General features: G+C 39.0%; 1 protein-coding gene across 3 annotated transcripts in view; it reads left to right on the top strand.

The window, feature by feature from the left end:
• LOC145358801 (BTB/POZ domain-containing protein 2-like) overlaps window positions 1-20,827 on the top strand; it is a 37,847-nt gene extending 17,020 nt beyond the window's left edge. For all 3 annotated transcript variants that reach the window (XM_080213104.1, XM_080213105.1, XM_080213106.1), the window contains 6 exons: window positions 2,699-2,804; window positions 5,951-6,148; window positions 8,158-8,350; window positions 13,000-13,087; window positions 14,812-14,958; window positions 15,624-20,827. In XM_080213104.1, the coding sequence (XP_080069230.1) occupies window positions 2,699-2,804; window positions 5,951-6,148; window positions 8,158-8,350; window positions 13,000-13,087; window positions 14,812-14,958; window positions 15,624-15,785 (894 nt within the window). In that variant the 3' untranslated portion in view covers window positions 15,786-20,827. The remainder of the gene's footprint in view (window positions 1-2,698; window positions 2,805-5,950; window positions 6,149-8,157; window positions 8,351-12,999; window positions 13,088-14,811; window positions 14,959-15,623) is intronic.
• The last annotated feature ends 647 nt before the right edge of the window (window positions 20,828-21,474 follow it).

Raw genomic sequence — 21,474 nt, 5'->3', positions numbered from 1 at the left:
CTCCCTTTGCTTTTTCTCTTCCATCCCTGTCTCAAACGGAGAAACATTGCTTTTTGCAGGTACTACCCCAGTGAGATGCAACACTAAATACAAAATATCAGAATTTAAAGTGCACTGCTACTGGCTGTAATCTGTTGAAGCCTTCAGATAAGATCCCAGAGTCAATAAATAAGTTTTTCTTGTCTTAATCAGTGGAAGCATCTCGTGACTGAAGATGAATTAATACTTGTGTACCATTAGCTAGGGTGGACAGTGATAGCCTTTTTCCTCGGATGGAGAAAGCTAGCACGAGGGGGCATAGCTTTAAGTTAAGGGGTGGTAGTTATAGGACGGATGTCAGGGGTAGGTTCTTTACCCAGAGGATGGTGAGGGATTGGAATGCCCTGCTTGCTGCAGTTGTAAATGCGCCTAGTTTGGGGGCATTTAAGAGATCCGTGGATAGGTTTATGGATGGAAAGGGTTTGGTTTAGGTTAGAGGGTCATTGCTTTTTAACTGGTCGGCGCAACATCGTGGGCCGAAGGGCCTGTTCTGCGCTGTAATGTTCTATGTTCTATTTAGTTAAGCTAAAAGTCATTTATTTTGCAGCTATATGGGGCAATCACACAGCATGTACATTAACGTAAACCTTTGTTCTTTTAATAGGGATATGCGAACAAGATGGACAGGTAAAGACCCTCTGGTCCATCCGATCTGACCCACATGATTGTGATACCTTGTGTATCACAATATAAGCACTCTCCAACCTGCCTGAAACCATGTGGTCTCCTGGGAGAGATGAAAAACCAAGTTTAAGAACTTGGGGGAAAAAATTCTGGGTAACTTGGTTCTGGCCCCTCTAAGCAATTTGTCTATCCCATCTAATTTTAGTGTTTTTCTGAAGGAATTTAACAAACCGGTCACTGTACAAAACAGCAGCATATTCCAGAACCTCTCTGTTTTCTGAGAAAATTATCACCTCCAAACATCTTATCCAGATCAGGCCTTGTGCAACTTTAAAATTGTACCACCCTCTAATTTTTTTATTTGGAACAAACTGTCACCTGGAACACAGTCTATTCCCTTCATTATCTAATAATATAAACAGGACCTTGATGAGAATAAACCTGCAGTATTGTGTGCAGTTTTGGCCTCTACCTCAAAGAAAAGATATACTTAGAGTAGGTAAAAGTTCACTAGATTCATTATTGGAAAGAGAGGGATTAGAATGGTTCCACCAAATCTGGAGTTTAGACGAATTAGATTTTCAGAAGGCTGGAGTTGGTAGATGCTGAGAGGCTGCTGCTCCTACCTGGAATGTATCGATCAAGGAGGTGTAGTTTCAAGGTAATGGATGGATCATTTAGGTCTGAGATGACAAAAAATGTATTCACTTATTGGGTTACAAATCTTTGGAATCCTCTACCTCTGGATACACAGTGAGCATATTCCAGATGAGATAAAGAGTCTAAAAATAAACTGCAGGGATCTGGGCATCAGACAATAAAGAGGAATTAAGATCCAGGACCAGCCATGGTTTTGGAGCAAGGTTGATAGACTATATGGTCTATTCCTGCTTATGTTTCTTAAACTTCAATCTATGCTGAAAGTCCCAATTCCTCTAGCACATCTTGATAACTTAAGATTCTTCATACTGTCTAGTGACTTTCCTTCAAAGCCACGTCACCCACTATTATGAAAATCTAACTTTTTTAATTGAGAGTTGACCAATTCTACCTGCTGTACAAGGACAAAATAGTATATAATGAAAACAAAAAATGTTGAAAATACTTGGGTCAGGTAACATCTGAGTGAGACCTTTTACCTGAGCTGTAGTTACCCATATCCATCTTGTCACTTTTTTATACATGGGGATTATGTTAGCCTCCTTGCAGAATATGGGAAGTGTCAAAATGTGCCTTGAGCTGTTTAAAATTATGGGCTAAAGGATCACACAGCGCATGTTCAGTTTTCCTGAGGGACTTTTGCAATTATCATCATACTGCTCTTTTGTATTTTCAATCCCTTGCTTCTATCTCAATGTGTTCATCATTTTAATATTGCTAGTATCATTCAATTCTAATAGTAAAGCATTATTTTTTTAAGTTCAACAATACCCAGCGAGTCCTTTGTAACCTGTCCTTGAGCATCCTTCAGTGACTGTTTGATTGTTCTGACTCATCACATAACAGAACAGGCTTTTTCATTGCTTCCACAATTCTGTGATTGTCTTTTTAACTGATTTAATAGCCTTTGTTTTCTTGAGCACTTTCTTATACTAAACTCCAGTTGAGTATTAGAGACCATTAATTTGTTGATACGTTTCTGTTTACCGCTTGATATTTATTTTCATCCAGCTTAAACCACAAGCGTCACAAGCATTAGAAATTAAAAGGGAAAGCTTATTAACGAAGAAAATAGGTGTATCTTAGAACGCCCTACATAATGAGAGCAATAAGCTTTTTTCACAACATGACTATTTGCACAGCACTTGAAAACATATGCAATTAAAATATTTAAGAATATTCGTCAGTCGAATTGCAATTTTATTATTCTCCCAAAAGCATGGCTTTACATTTTCGTACACGTTCCAACCCTTGAGAAGAGCAAATTTTGATGCCTAGAAAATGTTTTATCATCTTTGAAACTGTTTATTTGCAGGAGGAAAATGCACGCTTGACTATGAATTGTGCAAGACTAATGCTCCCATTTGTTCCTCAGGCAAGACTCTTTGATGAACCACAGCTTGCCAGTTTATGCTTGGAAAATATTGATAAAAATACTTCAGATGCAATCAATGCAGAAGGTTTTACAGATATTGATTTAGGTAAGTATATTCATCCAATTGAAAGGAAAATGATAGATTTTCATGTCTTTTTAACAAAAATCTTGAGTTTTTTTACACCTAATGGTTCACATTGCTGGGATGTGATAAGGAATGGGAAAAGTTGATATTACGTTTTGGATTTTCTGTTTGCTAACTCTACTAATTTAAAATTTTTAATATGAGAGTTTGTGCCACTTATGTTTTTAAACATCAGTCTTGATTTGATTGAAACATTTATTTCCAAAAGATGATGATTACATTTGAAAGACTCTGATTCAAAAGTTAAGACTCCAAATTTAGAATATTGCAGCTTAACAAGTCAAGAGACTGAGGTGACAACTTAGGCCTTGAGAATGATGTTTATGCAGTTTTGTCAGCATCTCCAAGCATTTTTATTGTTTCTAGCCTCAATACAAATCCAAAATCCATTTAAAAGAAAAGTGAAAGCATATGCAATTAAACCAAATCTTAATCCTACTCACACTTGGGATACCTTGCAACTCCTTTTTTGAGGGTGATCCCTCACTTATGATTCAACAAGCTCATAGACATTTTTAATTACTTGTCATAGCGTTTGAAACTTTCCACCATCTTTTGAACCCTGTAAATAATAGTCACCAAGGCTACAGTTGCTGCCACCTAGACCCTGAGGAACACAGGAGACAATAACTCTATCCAAGGTGTCCTTTCTCTTCCTTTGTACACATTTTACTTCCATGAGTGAATTCCTGGTATACCCCTTTTAATGTATTTTTGTATTTATTCTAGCAAGTTTAAGTAATCTGTTTTATTTTTTCTTCTCTATAAACTACTTAAATAAACATACTTAATTTATTGCTAGACTTTATAATTGACCATAAAGCTTCTGACTAGAGAGTAACTGAGGTAACATTGCGGACCCTATTGGGTTCCCATATTTAGTCTTTTTTTGTTTGTCTAATTCAAAAGGTTAATCACCAAACCATATAAATGGTTTATAATGTATATCTTCCTTACTTTGAACATTAATTCTCATCAAGTTCCATCGATCGATCTGCATAACGCAGAATGAAACCACATACTGATAATGAACTTCACAGTGCGTCACAACATGTAGGCAAGTACTACTTTTTCTGAACTGTGCATGAAGTGTCTGGTGCGATCCAGAGCCCTTCTTTTCCCCTCACCAGCATCTTCAACTAGTTTACAAATTCCTCTGTGTATCGTCCTTCAACAAGGATATGATTGGACTTTAAATACCACATCTGTTTATCATATAGCAGTGGTGTTCCCATTATCACAGGAGCAAAACCAAAATGAAATAAAAACAAAAAATGCTGGCAGCATCTGTGGAGAAAGAGAATTATTGTTTAGAGTCTATATGACCCTTCTACAGAAATGAAATAGCCTAATGCATCATCCAAATCATCTTGCCTATGGTTTTAATTTAAAATAAAATTAAACATCCAATCGTTTATAATACTATTTAACCATGTTTTGAATATAAAATTTAAGTTAGATAGCACTCAATGCATAATTGCTTTTTGAGATTAGTTCTTAATAATGTGATGTTCCTTTAAACGATTCCTTTAATTACTTGTACATCAATATCATGTGTCCACATTCTTGTCAGTTTGCCAAATCCTCTTAAATTGCTTTTAGTAGAATTTTATGCCATTTCTGATAGCAATGAATGGTTAAAATTTGTTTCAAACATGCAATTTTCATAAGATACAAACAAATCAAAAAAAGGGGGAATTCAACAGATGAGGAAAAACCCAAATTATTAATAATTGTGCATTTATTGTTTTGATTTTTCTTTGTCTTGGGCATTTAATTGCATTACACACACACACACACACACCCCCCCGCCCCCCCCATTTAGTTGGTTATCTTTGGGATCTTACCTAACAATTCCACAATTAGTTTATCCCTTTCATGTAACTTTGTGAAAAATATAAGCTTTTAAGTGGATGATTCTACTAGATAGATATCAGCTCGTCTGGAACCACCAGTTGTCATAAGAGCATAAGAAATAGGAGCAGAAGTAGGCCATCTAGTCCCTCGAGCCTGCCCTGCCATTCAATAAGATGGTGGCTGATCTGAAGTGGATCAGTTCCACTTTCCCGCTTTCTCCCCAGAACCCTTAGGTTTCTGATAAACAGGAGAATTATCTACCCGTGACTTAAATATATTCAGTGAGGTAGCCTCCACCACTTCAACGGGCAGAGAATTCCAGAGATTCACCACCCTTTGAAGAAGTTCCTCCTCAACTCTGATCTAAACTGTCCCCCCCACCCTCCATCTTGAGGCTGTGCCCTCTAGTCCTGCTATCCTTTCTAAGTGGGAAGTTGTCACTAGTAATAGAAATATTTAAGTACTCTGGTCACCTGCTTCTCTGAGCAACAGGGAATAGCCACACTTTTGAGTTTAGTCTGAAAGTAGAACTCTCCATTTGCTGCTGACCAATTTTTTGAAGAAGAGGCAGTACCTTTTAATATGATTCGGTAGCAAATGGTTTGTTTTAACACAGCTGACACGGAGGTAGCATGATTGGTATTACATCAATCCAAGGGCCACTTGTAAAACAAACAGATATGAATGCAAAGGTGCTGCCTTTCTTTTCCCCTGCATTTGAATTTAATATTTAACAGCTAGCACATTTTAGCTGCAGCTGGTATCAATTTTATTTGGTGCAATAGGTTGATTTTTCAGTGCTGAGACAAAGTGCTGGTGACAGGATGTCTATGTAAAACTTTTAAGTTTGTGCTTTGGATTTCTACATACATTGCTTGTGGATTTTCCAAATCATGCACAATCTGCTAGTCTTCTACTGCAGGTTCGGTTTTGCTCTGGGTTTATTTTGAATGGCTAGACAAGATGGCAGTCGCCCACGTGGATTTTCACAGATCTGTCATGGTGCTATAACTCTGCATTTCGCACTTAGAGTTATCTAATCTTGATGTTCTTCTCATAAATTAAACTTCTGGTCTTGGACGCTGGTTTCTGGGTATTTGACTTGCAGTACAGCAACTTGATGTTTTGGCATCCAGGCATTAACTGAGGTTTTGTGGATGCTAGTTTTTGAATTGGTGTATTTATTACTAAGAAATATTTATTGTCTGGAACCTCCAAATTGCTGGCTTTAATGTTTGTCTCTGTTGCAGATACACTAATGGCAGTACTAGAACGAGATACTCTTGGGATTCGGGAAATTCGGTTATTTAATGCTGTGGTGCGCTGGGCAGAAGCAGAATGCCAACGACAGCAGCTCCAACTCACTCCTGAAAACAAACGTAAAGTTTTGGGAAAGGCATTGTCACTCATCCGATTTCCACTCATGACCATCGAGGAATTTGCAGCAGGTGACTATGAATATGACATGTTTTAAATGAATAATTTGAAGAGCTTTTATATGATGCATTTTTGGATGAAATAAATATGGCTTGAGAACAAACATAAAACTTATTGGTACGTTTTAATTCAATAATGGGGGAATTGTGAGGTCATGTTCCATTAAACAATGAATAATAGTGGAAAACAAAATGGGTACTTTCAGATAATTATTGAATGGGTGTTAACATACTTTATGCGCTTATTGGCAATATACAGCTTGGAATGATGTGTTATGTAGGAAGTCTTAAGCTACCAGTAAGAGTTTTTAAAAATGACTGCTGGATGGCTTTGACAAGCCACCTGTATAGATTGGTTAACAAAAAAAATCACTTGGTATAGTTTCAACAGGTTCTTTGACATTTCACAAGGATTAATGTCTAATTGTGAATGCTTGACTGAGTTTCAAAAGCTAAAATTATTAAAGGAAAGGGGAGTAGTGTTGTGAGTTTATGGTTTGATTGACAATTTAAAGAAGCTTTTGAAGGATTAAGTGCCTTTGTGGAGTTTAAATAGGAATTTATTTTTGTAAGAGATTGAACACTTGAGATTTGAAAGCTTTCAGTGGATTTCAGGAATGGATGTTTTTTCATCGTCAAGGCGAGTTGTATTGATTTTTTTTTTTAAATTTCCCCGCAGTAGATACAGGGTGATGATATGGGGGTGAGAGAGTATGGATATGAAGGATGGGGCCAGGGGGTCTGACAGTTTCCAAAAGCATCGAGGTAGGCCTTCTAATCAGCCTGCCTCAGCACTCTGTGGCCACCTAGGATCTGCATATGGGGTCAAGGGGCCCAATTTGATCATGTTCCCAGGGTGAAAATTAGGTCTAACAGGGCCCTTTTAAATCAAGGCAATTCTGCCTAGATGGGAAATTTCCTGATTCAAACTATCCTACCCCCATAGCACAAATCTGGCTCTTAAGTCTTCGTGAAACGTGGCACCACCAAAGCAATGACTTATAAAGAAGAGCAGCTAAGAAGTGGGAGGAAGTTGTTCCTGACTTTGAACCTGTTCTTCTACCATTTAAGGGTTGATCTACCTCAGCTTCACTTTCCCATCCTATTCTCATTCTTTGATTGTGTGATGCCTCAGTTAGGTGATTTTTGTCACGTACCATTCACAAAAGCAGCTTGTCTCTTGTCAACCAGTTACAGAACATCAGAGTGTTCTATGCAGCTTAAAAATAATTTGCATGAGTTCAGGTGGTTTCAGAGGAGAAACAACCTATTGTCTAGGTTCCTCCCTATACTTAATTATCTCCATATAATTTAATTTTCTTGTTCAGTGAAGTATCCTAAAAGGATGCAATTCATATGGTGAATTTTTTTTAGGTCAATGCCGCCGTTAGCTGGACAGACCTGAAGAGAGTAGAGAAACTTGTTTTATTAATATGGGCGGAAGGATAAAAGGAAAGCTTTATTATGGGTGCAAATAAACCAGAAAGTAGGCCACAATTTAGTTAATGACAATGTGCAGTGCATTGTTCAAAATGGGTTTGGTAAAATGCAGTTATCATTTCTAAATTTTCCCCTCTCGATACAGTACCAATTCATTCCTCACTACCCCAACTTTGTCTCCTACCTTAGATGATGCAGGCTAATGCTAGTGTGTTCTTCCAAAAGTGTCAGCGTCCTTTGATATTCTGCCAAAGTACCCATTTGTTATGAGTATAGACTGAAAATACAAACTAGCTACTCGGCTGTGAAGAATATTACTGTGAGACCTGATCCTGATGGCGCATCGTTTCCACTTGCGGATTTTCATAGGGAGTCACTGGATATCAATCAGGCTCTTTTCCTATCCCTCAGCATAAGGGATACTGAAATTAATTGTCAGTCTTCCAATACTTTCATGGCTAAAGTTAGTTTCTTCATCTGTCTGGCCGATACCAAATAGAAAATTAGTTCTGCTGATGACTGATGTCTAAAATCTATTGAACAGTATCAAGTATAAAATGTTTCCACCCCCCCCCCCACAGGACCTGCACAGTCAGGAATTCTAACAGACCGAGAAGTTGTTAGTCTCTTCCTACATTTTACAGTCAATCCGAAGCCTCGAGTAGAATTTATAGACAGACCCCGCTGTTGCCTGAGGGGCAAAGAGTGTAGCATCAATCGTTTCCAACAGGTGGAAAGCCGCTGGGGCTACAGTGGTACAAGTGACCGAATAAGGTAAAAATTTTCTCTACAGATGTGCACATCTTTTATGGGTTCAGTGGTAACTGGAATGTGTGATTTGATGCTGTGAATTAAGGACCAGGATGCCCCCACCCTGTGTGTTTGCTCTTCCTTCAAATGTGTGAGTTAGCCATTTAAATTGAGAAGTGGTTGATGCACAGAATTGACTTTGTTCGCACTGAACCTGTTAATCATCCAGGATTACTGGTCCAGATCGCTACCCTGTGATCCTCACCATAAGATTTGCTATAAGTTGCATCTTTCATGCCACAACTTCCCCAAAAACACTAAGTTTGAATGAACTACTTATGGTGTCTCGATTCCAGTGAAGGGGTACTAGTGCCCTAGAACCGTATCTATCAGTAGCTGTGGTTATTTTCAGCAAAGGGGTAAATAAAATCTGAGTCAATTTGAGCAAAAAACATTACTTTCAGAAGACAGTTCTTAATGACATACATGTGAAAGTTGAATTTGTAACTAAGTTTGGGAATTCAATACTTTCAGCTGGTCAGTAATTAAATAATAGGCAATCATTCTAGGGGATTTACTTTTCTATGTAGTGAGTTGTTGTAGTCTAGACGCAATAGAACATAAGAAATAGGAGCAGGAGTAGGCCATCTAGCCCTTCGAGCCTGCCCCGCCGTTCAATAAGATCATGGCTGATCTGTCGTGGCTCAGTTCCACATTCCCGCCCTCTCCCCATAACCCTTAATCCCCTCTCTTGTCAAAAACCCATCAACCCGCGTCTTAAAAATATTTAGCGAGGTAGCCTCCACCACTTCAACGGGCAGAGAATTCCAGAGATTCACCACCCTTTGAGTGAAGAAGTTCCTCCTCAACTCCGTTCTAAACCGCCCTCCCTTTATCTTGAGGCTGTGCCCCCTAGTCCTACTGTCCTTTCTGAGCGGGAAGAGTCTCTCCACCTCTATCCTATCCATCCCATTCATCATCTTATACGTCTCAATGAGATCTCCCCTCATTCTTCTAAACTCTAACGAGTACAAGCCTAGTTTATTCAGCCTCTCCTCATAGCTCAACCCCCTCAACTCCGGCATCAGCCTAGTAAACCTCCTCTGCACTCCCTCCAAGGCCAAAATATCCTTGCATAAGTACAGCGCCCAAAACTGCACACAGTACTCCAGCTGCGGCCTCACCAATGCCCTATACAGCTGCAGCAAGACCTCCCTACTTTTATATTCAATCCCCCTCGCTATGAAGGCCAGCATCCCATTCGCCTTCCTGACCACCTGCTGCACCTGCAAGCTGGGTTTTTGCGACTCATGCACAAGGACCCCGAGGTCCCTCTGCACCGTCGCCTGCTGCAGTTTTTCTCCATGTAAGTAATAATCCTTCCTACTATTATTCCTACCAAAGTGGACCACCTCGCACTTGCCAACATTAAATTCCATTTGCCAGTTCCTGGCCCATTCGCCCAGCCTATCTAGATCCTTCTGTAGACTCTCCACTCCCTCCGTGCAATTTGCCGTTCCACCAATCTTGGTGTCATCAGCAAATTTCGACACCACACACTCGGTTCCCTCCGCCAGATCATCTATATAAATGGTAAATAGCTGAGGCCCCAGCACCGACCCCTGGGGCACTCCACTAGTCACCAACCGCCAATCCGAATAGCACCCATTGACCCCCACTCTCTGCCTCCTATTTGACAACCAATCATCTATCCACGCTAGCACCCTACCCCCAACTCCATGTCCCCTGACCTTCTGCAATAACCTCTTGTGAAGTACCTTGTCAAACGCCTTCTGAAAATCAAGACAGACCACATCCACTGGCTCTCCTCTATCCACCGCCCTAAACACATCCTCATAGAACTCCAGTAAATTTGTCAGACACGACTTCCCTTTAACGAAACCGTGCTGCGTCTGCTCTATCAAGCAATACCCCTCAAGATGCCTCGCTATTTCCTCCTTGATGACGGATTCTAACATTTTACCTACAACAGATGTTAAACTAACCGGCCTATAATTCCCTGCCTTTTGCCTGGCACCCTTCTTAAACAACGGCGTAACATTAGCCGTTTTCCAATCTTCCGGCACTTCCCCGGAATCCAGCGACGTCTGGAAAATAACCACCAAGGCATCCACTATCACCTCCGCCATTTCTTTCAGAACCCTCGGATGCGTTCCATCCGGTCCTGGGGACTTGTCCACAATCAGCCCCTCCAGTCTGTCGAGCACCGCCTCTCTAGTAACAGTAATGTCATTGAGACCCTCCAGTCCTACCACCTTTCCATCTCTAACACCCAGCAAATTATTCACGTCCTCCTCCGTGAAGATACCTGGAAGAGCAAAGGAATCTTGATTTTATAACTGTCAAAAGAGAATTTCGTTATACTTAAAGCGGAAAGTTGCAGAGTTATGGGGAAATTACTAATTAGGTGCTATTTCAGAGACATTCTGGGCAGAATGGTCATCTTCTGTGCTGTTTGATTCTGATGTATAAATTCTATTTGCAAATCACTATCCTGTTAAAATTAGGCAAGATGTGGAGATGCCGGCATTTGACTGGGGTAAACACAATAAGAAGTCTCTCAACACCGGGTTAAAGTCCAGTAGGCTTAGTTGGTAGCAAAAGCCACCAGCTTTTGGAGTGCTCGTTTCTCCTTCATCAGGTGAGTGGGATTTCAGTTCACAAACAGGGCATGTAAAGAGACAAACTCAATTTACAAAATAATGGTTGGAATGCAAGTCTTAAAGGTACAGATAATAAGTGGAGAGAGGGTTAAGAACAGGTTAGAGATGTGTATTGTCTCCAGCCAGGACAGTTAGAAATTTTGCAAGCCCAGGCAAGTCTTGGGGGTCACAGATAGCATGACATGAACCCAAGATTCCAGTTGAGGCCGTCCTTGTGTACGGAACTTGGCTCTCAGACTCTGCGCTGTCATGTGTCGTGAAGACAGCCTTAGAGAACGCTTACCCGAAGATCAGAAGCCAAATGCCCGTGACCACTGAAGTGTTCCCCAACAGGAAGAAAACACCCTTTGCCTGGTGATTGTCGAGTGGTGTTCATTTGTTCATTCATCCATTGTCGTAGCGTTTGCATGGTCTCCCCAATGTACCATGCCTCAGGACACCCTTTCCCACAGCGTATCAGGTAGACAATGTTGGCCAAGTTGCAAGTGTATGTGCCATGTACCTGTTGGATGGTGTTCTCGTGTGAGATGATGGCATCCGTGTGATCTGGCACGTCTTGCTGTGGTAGGGTTGTATGCTGTCGTGGTCACTGTTCTCCTGAAGGCTGGGTAGTTTGCCAAGGTTATCCCCACACCCCCACTTCTTGACACTGCACAACCTCAAACAGACTATTATCTGCAGCAAACTATCCAGCCTTCAGGAGAACAGTGACCACAACACCACAGCAACCTCTGCAAGACATGCCGGATCATGACATGGATGCCATCAACTTGCGTGAGAACGCCATCCACCAGGTACACGGTACATACACTTGCAACTTGGCCAACGTTGTTTACTTGATACACTGCAGGAAAGGATGTCCCAAGGCATAGTACATTGGGGAGACCATGCATATGCTGCGACAACGGATGAACGAACAGCGCTCGACAATCACCAGGCAAAGTGTGTTCTCTTCCTGTTGGGTAACTCTTCAGTGGTCATGGGCATTCAGACTCTGATCATTGGGTAAGCGTTCTCCAAAGCAGCCTTCACGACACACTGTAGCAGAGAGTGGCTGAGCAGAGACTGATAGCCAAGCTCCGCACACGTGAGGACGGCCTCACCCAGGATCTTGGGTTCATGTCACACTATCATGTAACCCCTGCCACAACTTGCCTGGGCTTGCAAATTCTCATTAACTGTCCTGGCTGGAGACAATACACATCTCTTTAACCTGTGCTTAACCCTCTCTCCACTCACTTTCTGTACCTTGAAGACTTGCATTCCAACCGTTATTTTGTAAATTGAGTTTGTCTTTATATGCCCTGTTTGTGAACTGAAATTCCACTTGCCTGACGAATGAGCAGCGAGCGCTCCAAAAGTTTGTGGCTTTTGCTGCCGAATAAACCTGTTGGACTTTAATCTGGTGTTGTAAAACCAGGCAATCCAAACTTCTGTTCTTTGTAGATCATCAGTCACCTTGGAGAAACCCCACAGGTCATACATGAGCAGTTATAATACAAAGCAAACACTGAATTTGGAGAATGATTATCTCTTATTAACCAAGTTAAACATTCACTTGTGTGTTAGAAGTCTCTTCGCTTTTGAAGTGTGGATAGATCTGCAATCTCATTGGTGGATATAGGTTACATCCACCAATTGTCTTTCCACAGATACAGTAACAGTTTTTTTCTAATCCTTTAGCCACCCTCCATTAGTAAAGAAACTGAGCAGTTGAAAAGTTAGCTTAAGCTGAAAGCAGCGTCAGGACAAAGGTAGTACAGCCAGATTGCTAGAATATATACTGCATGCTGCAATTAGATCACTGGCATTAAGGTACAAAATAAAGTATCAAATCATATGTGGAACAGATAATAATAATTGCACTTAAAGTAACATGTAAAGTGTGGAGTGGGCAATAGTTCTGCTTGATAATTGATAGGTCAGTTTTGATTGGCAGAGGAGTGTATATTTGAACTATATATTAAAATGTATATTTTAATTCCACAGGTTTACTGTGAATAGGAGGATATTTGTGGTTGGGTTTGGTTTGTACGGATCAATACATGGGCCCACAGACTATCAAGTAAATATACAGGTAAAAAGAAATACTTTGATTTATGTAGTGTTCATGGCCTGGGTATATCCTAAAGCATTTTGCAGTCAGTGATGTTCAAGTGTAATCATTATGTTGATGTCACTTTGTTTGTAGAAGGGTCTCTGACATGAATATGACATTGAACATGTAATGTTGATTGGGGAATGAGTATTGTCTAGGGTGTTGCTCTTCAGAGTAATTTGGTGGAACCTTTTACGCCCACCTGAGGGCAGTCAAGACTTCAGGTTAACACTTCATCCACAGGATGGCATCAGTGGCCTCAGCAATGCACTGAGAATTTGGCTGGGTTAAATGATTTGAAGTTGAACCTGAACCCACAGCTTTCTGATTCTTGAGGTGTGTGTGTCACAAAGTGAGCCGCTTCTGACACTAACATGATACTGTGCAATTATTGTCAATGCTAGCGGTACCTGCTAATGTACCAACATAAATTTGTGACAAATCAGCAACGAACACAACTTATTCCCAATGAAATCAGAAAACAGTAAAAGGTGTGAAAGAATTTAAGCGCTAGAGTAAATGGAATTAAATGAGAAATGGCAACTAATGGCAATCTTTTTGAAGAACCTAAAACCTTTTGTTATACAATAGGAAAGCTTGCTGTTTTGTTGTTTTAAATTAATTTTCTTTAAAATTAAAGTAAAATTACAGATTTCTATCAGGTCATTAAACTATATCCAAAAGACAGTCTTGGAAGTTTTAGGGCTGTACCAAGTGTTTCTTTTGAATTATCATGGAATGCAGGCACGGCAAAGCTATAATTATAGCCCATCCCTAGCTTTTTTGAATAGGTGGCGATGGATTCTCTCTCCTTGAACCACTGCAGCCCTTCTAGTGATTATACTCACCACTAGGTCAAGTAGGGATTTCCAGAAGCAGCAAATATACTAGTCAGGATGGTTGGATGACTATGGAGAATTTGGAAGTGATCAAGTTCCCACAATGTCGCAGCTTATTCCTCTTGTGATAAAATTTGTGGGCCTGGGAGAGACAGTAAGTTTGGTGGGTTGCTGAAGTGTTACATGGAGGCACATCTTACTTTTACTAAGATTTATGTTTGTACTCGTGCTAATCTTTCACTACTCAGCAGCAACATTTTAATTTTTTTAAAAAGTTTCCCTTGTGATCTCAATATCAAATTGTTTTGCTTTGATATTTAAACTTATACTGGGCATTAGAGCCTATTTGAAGCTGTTAAAAGCATGTGGTTCTAATGTGGAGTGGTAACAAGTCATCAGCTGCAGACGCCAGACAAAAAGAACATATAATGAGATGGAAGCACTGATATAAAATTAGGCTTAAATTACTTCAAAGCAGTTTTTGCTGATAAAAGAGAGCAAGGATTCTTCAACAGAGAGAACGTCTGCATATACAGTGCATCCATTTTAAGATGCTGGATGCACACATACGTACCATTTTTGTTTGTGTTTCATCTTTCTGTATTTTTTCGAAGAGAACAACTGGGTTTTTGGTTTCTGATGTGAATTGCTGGTTGCCCAAACTGTTATTTGTTTCTCATTTACAATTAATGCTCTGTGCTTGTGCTGTTTTTAGGTTAATTAGCATATGACTACAAAGGATGAAAATTGTATGTTTAGCCTGTCTTCATAGTAACAGCTTTGTTCAAATTGATTTGTAAAGTCACAAATGCTTTTTACTGATGGCAGTTGCAAAGGTTTACTTGTTGCATATGGTTTTTTTAGATTATTCATACTGACAGTAACACCATTTTGGGACAGAATGACACTGGTTTTAGCTGTGATGGATCTTCCAACACTTTCAGGGTTATGTTCAAGGAGCCAGTGGAAATTTTACCCAATGTTAACTATACTGCATGTGCTACATTGAAGGTAAGTCACCAAACTTTTGTAAACATTGTTAAATCCTGGGAATTAATGGTGGATAATAAGTTACAAAATTCGTAGTTATGTCACTATCAATTCATGAATTTCATGGAGAGTCAGTGGCACAGTGGTTAGCACTGCTACCTCGCAGCACCAGGGACTCGGGTTTGATTCCTGGCTTGTAGTGCTGTCTGTGATGAGTCTGCACGTTCTCCCCTTATATGCATGGGTTTCCTCTGGGTGCTCCAGTTTCCTCCCATAGTCAGGAAGACTGCTGGTTTGGTGCATTGGCCATGCTCAATCCTCCCTTAGTGTAGCACAATAGGTGCTGGCGTGTGGCGACTTGAGATGTTTACAGTAACTTCATTGTAAGCCTATTAGTTAGAGTAAATAAATTTAACCAAATTTTCTCCAGTGGACAGGGTAATTTAATTGAGTACGAGTTCAATATACTCTCGTTCATCCAGAATAACATGTATAGCCTGCTGTGTCTGCTTGTTTGACTAGCATTTTACTATTTGCAGAATTAATTTCTGTTGAGTAATTTTCAGAACTGAATTACAGATGACGGATTGCCTTTTTACAGCACTACAGTTTTCAGTGCAAATTTATTTTGGTTTACTCGATTCCAGAAGATGCTTTTGACTATGATTCTTGATGCATTTATCTAGGGGCCAGACTCTCACTATGGAACAAAAGGACTTCGTAAAGTCATCCATGAATCTCCGACAACAGGCACAAAAACAGTCTTCACTTTCTGTTATGCTGCTGGAAATAATAACGGAACATCAGTAGAAGATGGACAGGTTCCGGAGATTATCTTTTATACGTAGTTGAGCTCAGTGAACCCTCAGAAAAGACCTTGGCTAATCTGTCAAATACAAACTGGTTGTATGCTACTGTATATTTGAAATGAAGAGTAATGTGCCTACTGCTAGGCACAGGTTTTGAATATTGTGCTTTATTTTTAAATGTTATTGGCTGGCAATGTAAAAAAAAAGAGCTTTTCTTCTTTTCTTTCCTCCCCACCCCCAGCTCTGTATTGTTGCAGAATGTGGGAGTATTGATATTGTGGTGCCAATTCTCTAAGCAAATATTTTGCTTACTGATGTGTGAAAAGCACTTATGTAACCAGGGCTGTAGCAAAGCTGAGTATTTAAGCCTTGAAGTTTCAGTTTAAACAACCAAAGCATTATTACAATGAAGAAGGACCTTGGTGGTGGTCAAGGCCAAGACTGCATAAGAGGAGAACTTCAAATAAGTATATAACACGTTATTCTGTAAAAACCTTGGATTGAACCAGCAGCTTGTGATACAAGGAAGAATATTAAGATTTTAAAAAGGGAAGCGTGTTAACTTGTAATGTTTAATGAAGTGAATGAGACAATAAACATGAGCATGTTCATCAGCACTAAATTGTAACTAGAAAGCTGCAATATGTACAATCCATTTTCAGCTAACCAGTTGTTAACGTTTGTAAGTGGTGTACCCAAACATTTCAGTAGGAAATTAATTCAGGCTATTACTATAATTACATGTTTTGCCAGCGATATGTGGGTCCAATTTCTAGGAAAGTCACCTTTATTAACAGCATTTTGTAATATTGTAATCAGTGGTATATTTATAGTTAAAACACAAATATTCACAGTAAGGTATCACTGCAAAATCTGCATGCTTTTCCAAGTTAAAGGTAATTTTTGTATTCAGTTTAATGAGCTATCACTCAATAACTGGAGTACAAAATAAATATAGGTCTCCCACTCAACATTCAACCTCAATCCTATTACGCTACCAACTGCAGAGTGGGGCACTTTGAATTTCAGTGAAGATGCTGTTGAATTATCAGAGCTGCAGTCTCCTCTTGTCTGCATGATCAGTCAGAACTGGAACAGAATCCAAATAGTTGCATATCTCTGGACTTGAGGACATAAAGGAGGCAATTTGGAGTAGAAGATGCCCTCTGATTAGGAAGGATGGCAGCATAAAAGATGCAAAATCAAAAGAGTCTAAAGTGCAGGGGCAGATGTAACACACAAGTTTAGGAAAATGAATAAAGTAAAACAGTTTAAAATGAAAATTCTGTTTTTCCCCTACTCAACAGCCCCTTGTGCTAACTTATTTCAAGCTTTCTCCTAGAAACCCTGTACTGCTGTTCCCCTGGGCGCCACTTTGATACACAGATCTTGTAATAATTTACTTCACTGGCTTCATTTCTCTCCTTCCCACACCCACCTTTTAAGCCTGAGGTAATTTGTAAAGGTCTGCAATTGTAGAAGAATGTAACAAATTGTTATGTTTTGTGCAAATTGTTGTGCAAAGTTTAACTTGGATATGGCATTGGTTTCAAATTATTGCTAAGGCAGCATTTATTTCAAAAATACATATATAAATATATATATTCACACTTGAAAAAGATATGAATTTCAACACAAAAGTGCAAGATTTTGTACTAGTGCTAACTCCACATTGAACCTATTTGCTCCAATCCTCTACCAGGAGGTGTACCTATTAAACCAACCATGGAATTGAACTACTGACCTGGCTCCATCTTAACAGCAAGCCAACACACAACATTTGTACCCAATGAGTCATGCAAGGAAGATGGTCTATGTTTACTTTCCATTCTGTGTCTTATCAACTGTGAAAAATAATGCAGTAAAATATTTTAAAATGTTTGCTAAATGTCTAACCTCTTTTAGTGCTAGTGTGATTGTGGTGACACTATAATCTCAAGGATGCTCCCTATTGCATTGTATTTAGAATGACAGTGGAATAATTTGCATGTTGATTTTGTTTTTGTTCAATTTCCTTGGTGCTCTCAAGTGTGCAACCCTTGTGTACATGTTGCTCTACAAGGCACCATTTGATTTTAATGAAACCAGGCGTAGAAAGCTCCTTTTGTAAGTAATGACATTGTAATTACATTTTTTATTTTTAAAAATGTTGCACGTACAAGGCTAGAAATCGCAAAGGTGCTAATTGGTCACCCATCTAGGTGTAAAACTGGTAGTTGTGGCCATTTGAAATTCAGTCCTTGCCTTGTAAATAAGATTTAGCAGTATTTACTTTTATCTTGCAGAAATCAGGAAAACCAGTTTGGTGCCTAAGCCTGTGTATAAATTTTGGGTTTTCCCATTGTTATAAACCAGATGAGAAGATGAATTGCTTCCACTGTACAAGATCTCTTTCCTCCCTTCTCTTTCTTCCCTCCCCACCCCGCCGCTCCCCCCAAAATAATTCTCTCAATCTGTAATCCTCTCGACCACTTTTGCTTTTCAGTTGCAGAAGTATTTAGAGAAGTAGAATTCAGGGACTTGCAAAATGCTGGCTAATTGCCAGTACTGTGAAAGAGCTAATACACTAGCTTGCTTTTTATTCTTGGATTTGATCACCTTTTAAGGTTAACTTTACGATTGATCTGCCAGACAGAGTACACATTAGTGCTGTGACTGAACGTTTTTTAGGTTTCATTTTAACATTAGCTTGAACCTAAGAAATTGTTAAAATACTTCTGTGTGTAGTTTAGGAAGCAATTTACATTGCAGCAATAAATTGTCCTGAAGAAGTTCAAGTAATACTGCACAGAAAAAATTAAAATAATGCGATTGGAAAACGGTATGATGATAAAAATGATGAGTGGATGTAGCAGTTTCTCCACCATTGTTAAACAGTCTTCTAATCTTTTAATTAGTTGAGACAACTCTTAGAAGACAGGAGACCCATCACAAACTGAGGGAGCAAAGTCAGTTGTATTCCAAATCAACAGTCAAATGTGCAGTCCCGCATGACACAAGGACAGCATCCATTCAGCTTTTTATATGGTACCTTTTCTACAATTTCAGACAGTGACATTTCAATTGCTTATAGTCACTGATCTATTGGGCTATTATATTTTCAGCCATATAAGTAGGGAGCTAAAGTTCTGAAGAAAGCTGTTTTGTGTGATGCTATCAAAACAGCTAAGTAGCTTGGCCAACAGGTTGCTATGAAAAACTTCAAAAGTTTAACCTAATTTTGAAGCTGGGGGTACCTAGTTGATGCTGATTTTTAAAGTGTCATTGCTGTGTGAATTGTTTAAAAATTTACACAAACTTTTTAATGTAGTCAAATCAGCTACCAAGTTGACCTTTGTGTAATTGGAAAACTGGAATAAGAACTTCATCCCTGCAGTTAGCCACCATGGTGATGCACTGAAACTTAAAGGCTTGTTGAACAGCAACTTTGATGTGGCCCTTTCATCAACCAGTAACAAGCCGTGGCATTACTTCAGATAATTTTTGCTTATTTAGACTGTATGAATGTATCGGTAATTTTATTTTGGAAACTGCCTGTTTGCATTCACAAGCAAATATATCATGTAAATTCAAAAGGAGTATTTTAGAATCTTAGATACTGTATGATGAATGTATAATATGATCAGTAAACTTATCCTAAATGTATTCTCACTTCATAAGATTTGAGAGCGCACTTTGTCAAGATGTCTACAGTTCAGCAAGACTGCAGTGGAAGTGTGCGTTGTAATATTGTGTATGATTGCATCAATGTAGAAGTTCACAATCTCAGTATACTGACATCATAAAGGTTTTGTATTTGAAAGCTTTCAGAAGGAAATTAAAAATCTTACAAATAAGCTTTTGTTACAAACTGAAACACATTTAAGTATCCAAACATTCCCAAAAGGGATAAAGTGACGATATGATTGAGGCTATATCCTGAATGTGAAGCCCTTTTATAGTATTGATTCCCAAAAAAAACTCTCCAACTTCATTTTGATATCAAAACCTTGTAGTCAAATCTACAGGACATTGACAAACTTCTTGCTTTCATTATCCAAAAGACACTACAGTAGGGATATCTGTTTTGATTTACTGGTTGTTTTACAGCTCTCTCAAATCCTGGCCTATAACCATGATTTTGATTCAGTCCAAGATTTTATGTATGTTCTGTGGTCTATTTTGAGTTTAATGGAGAAATGTAGTAACTCCATTAATTTCTATAGCCAGGTAGCATTTTTAAAATGAACTGCATCGTCGTGAAGTTTAGTTGCTCCAAATTAATATGCACTTTACAAACCACTGTAGAACCATGAGCTTATAGAAATAACTGTTTCTAGCAGCGCCATTTGTTGGCCATAAGTAGCACTACAGTGCAGTCCTGGTAGACGGCATGGCAACTTTAGAACCACAGTGTATTTTTTTTATATCATTATTTGTCTACAACTTTTCGACATACACAAATTTCATGTGATGCATTGTAATCTAATTGCCCTTTGCAGCAGGCAGATGGGGAAGAAAACCAATTGGTCAGTGAACATTGGGATGTTTTGGGTATGAAATTAAAAGTTAGTTATGGATCTTCTCTCTTGGCACTGGAAATTCAACCTGGAGTGTAACTGAGCAAACAGTCATTTTGAATATTTGCACATAGGTTGCATTAATGGCATTAAGTGTGTAAGAGTGGCTTCTTTTCAAGGCCATGTCTGATACTATTGATTAAACTGGTCTGAGGTAATATATAGAATAATAAATTGGTGGGAGGGAATTAACCTAGCAATTATACCATTCAGGGGTTCTGATTTGAAGCTTGAATGATACATATGTATTATCAGCCCGAGCCTCAATTTTATTCCATTCTATTATTTTTATAATACAGCTTGAATCTTATTCATGGATTTGTAAAAATTCCTGAATTTAAAACTGCTTCAAATCCTTGAGTGATGTCAATGTGTGCATGTTACAAGTAGGGATGATACCATTTAAAAAAAAATCACTGGCAAACAAATGTGGGTTAAGTATGATAGTTGAAGTACAAGCTCAAAAAAAAAAGTTGTGTTTCACAAATCTACTTTGTTACAAATAAAAGTTTTTAAAAATCATTCTTGTGTACAATTCACTTTGTCTACAACCTAATTATTACATTAATAATAAACATTTTTTAAGTTGGATCTAAATTCATTTCTGTTGAAATCCTTGCACAGACATCTTGGGCTTCAAAACTCTTGCCTATCTCCAATTTGTTGTCTCATGTAAGCAAGCAAGTAATCAGTTTGCATATAGAAAGGTTCCATAAACACTAATGACTGGTTTGGTAGTTTTTGGTGATGTCAATTGAACGAGGCCAAGCTGTTGCTCTTCCGATAGTGCAATGGAATCTTTCACAACTATTTCAACAAAGGTAAACATTACTTATACCACCCTCCCTCCGAGTTTCACACCCACCTACAGTAATCAAAGAATGACATTGGTGTAGTTATTGAAGTTCAAGTGGATGTACGGGTATTAATAAATCCAGTACTCAACATGTCACCACTGCAATGTTATTGTTGCAGATGGAACACTGAACTATACAGACAAATTTCGAACAAGCCTACTTGAACTCTGATGCGCAAAATATGTTGAGGTGGTACAGTGGTTAACACTGCTGCCTCACAGTGCCAAGGACCCAGGATCAATTGCGGCCTCAGGTGGCAAGCCATGATAAGATGAGGGTGGAATTGGTGAATGTAGATTGGGGGCGTAGATT

This window comes from Carcharhinus amblyrhynchos, chromosome 26, assembly GCF_965287045.1.
Source record: "Carcharhinus amblyrhynchos chromosome 26, sCarAmb.v2.hapA, whole genome shotgun sequence".
In the NCBI taxonomy this organism is placed as follows: domain Eukaryota; kingdom Metazoa; phylum Chordata; class Chondrichthyes; order Carcharhiniformes; family Carcharhinidae; genus Carcharhinus; species Carcharhinus amblyrhynchos.
This window is presented reverse-complemented; position numbering and strand designations above follow the sequence as displayed.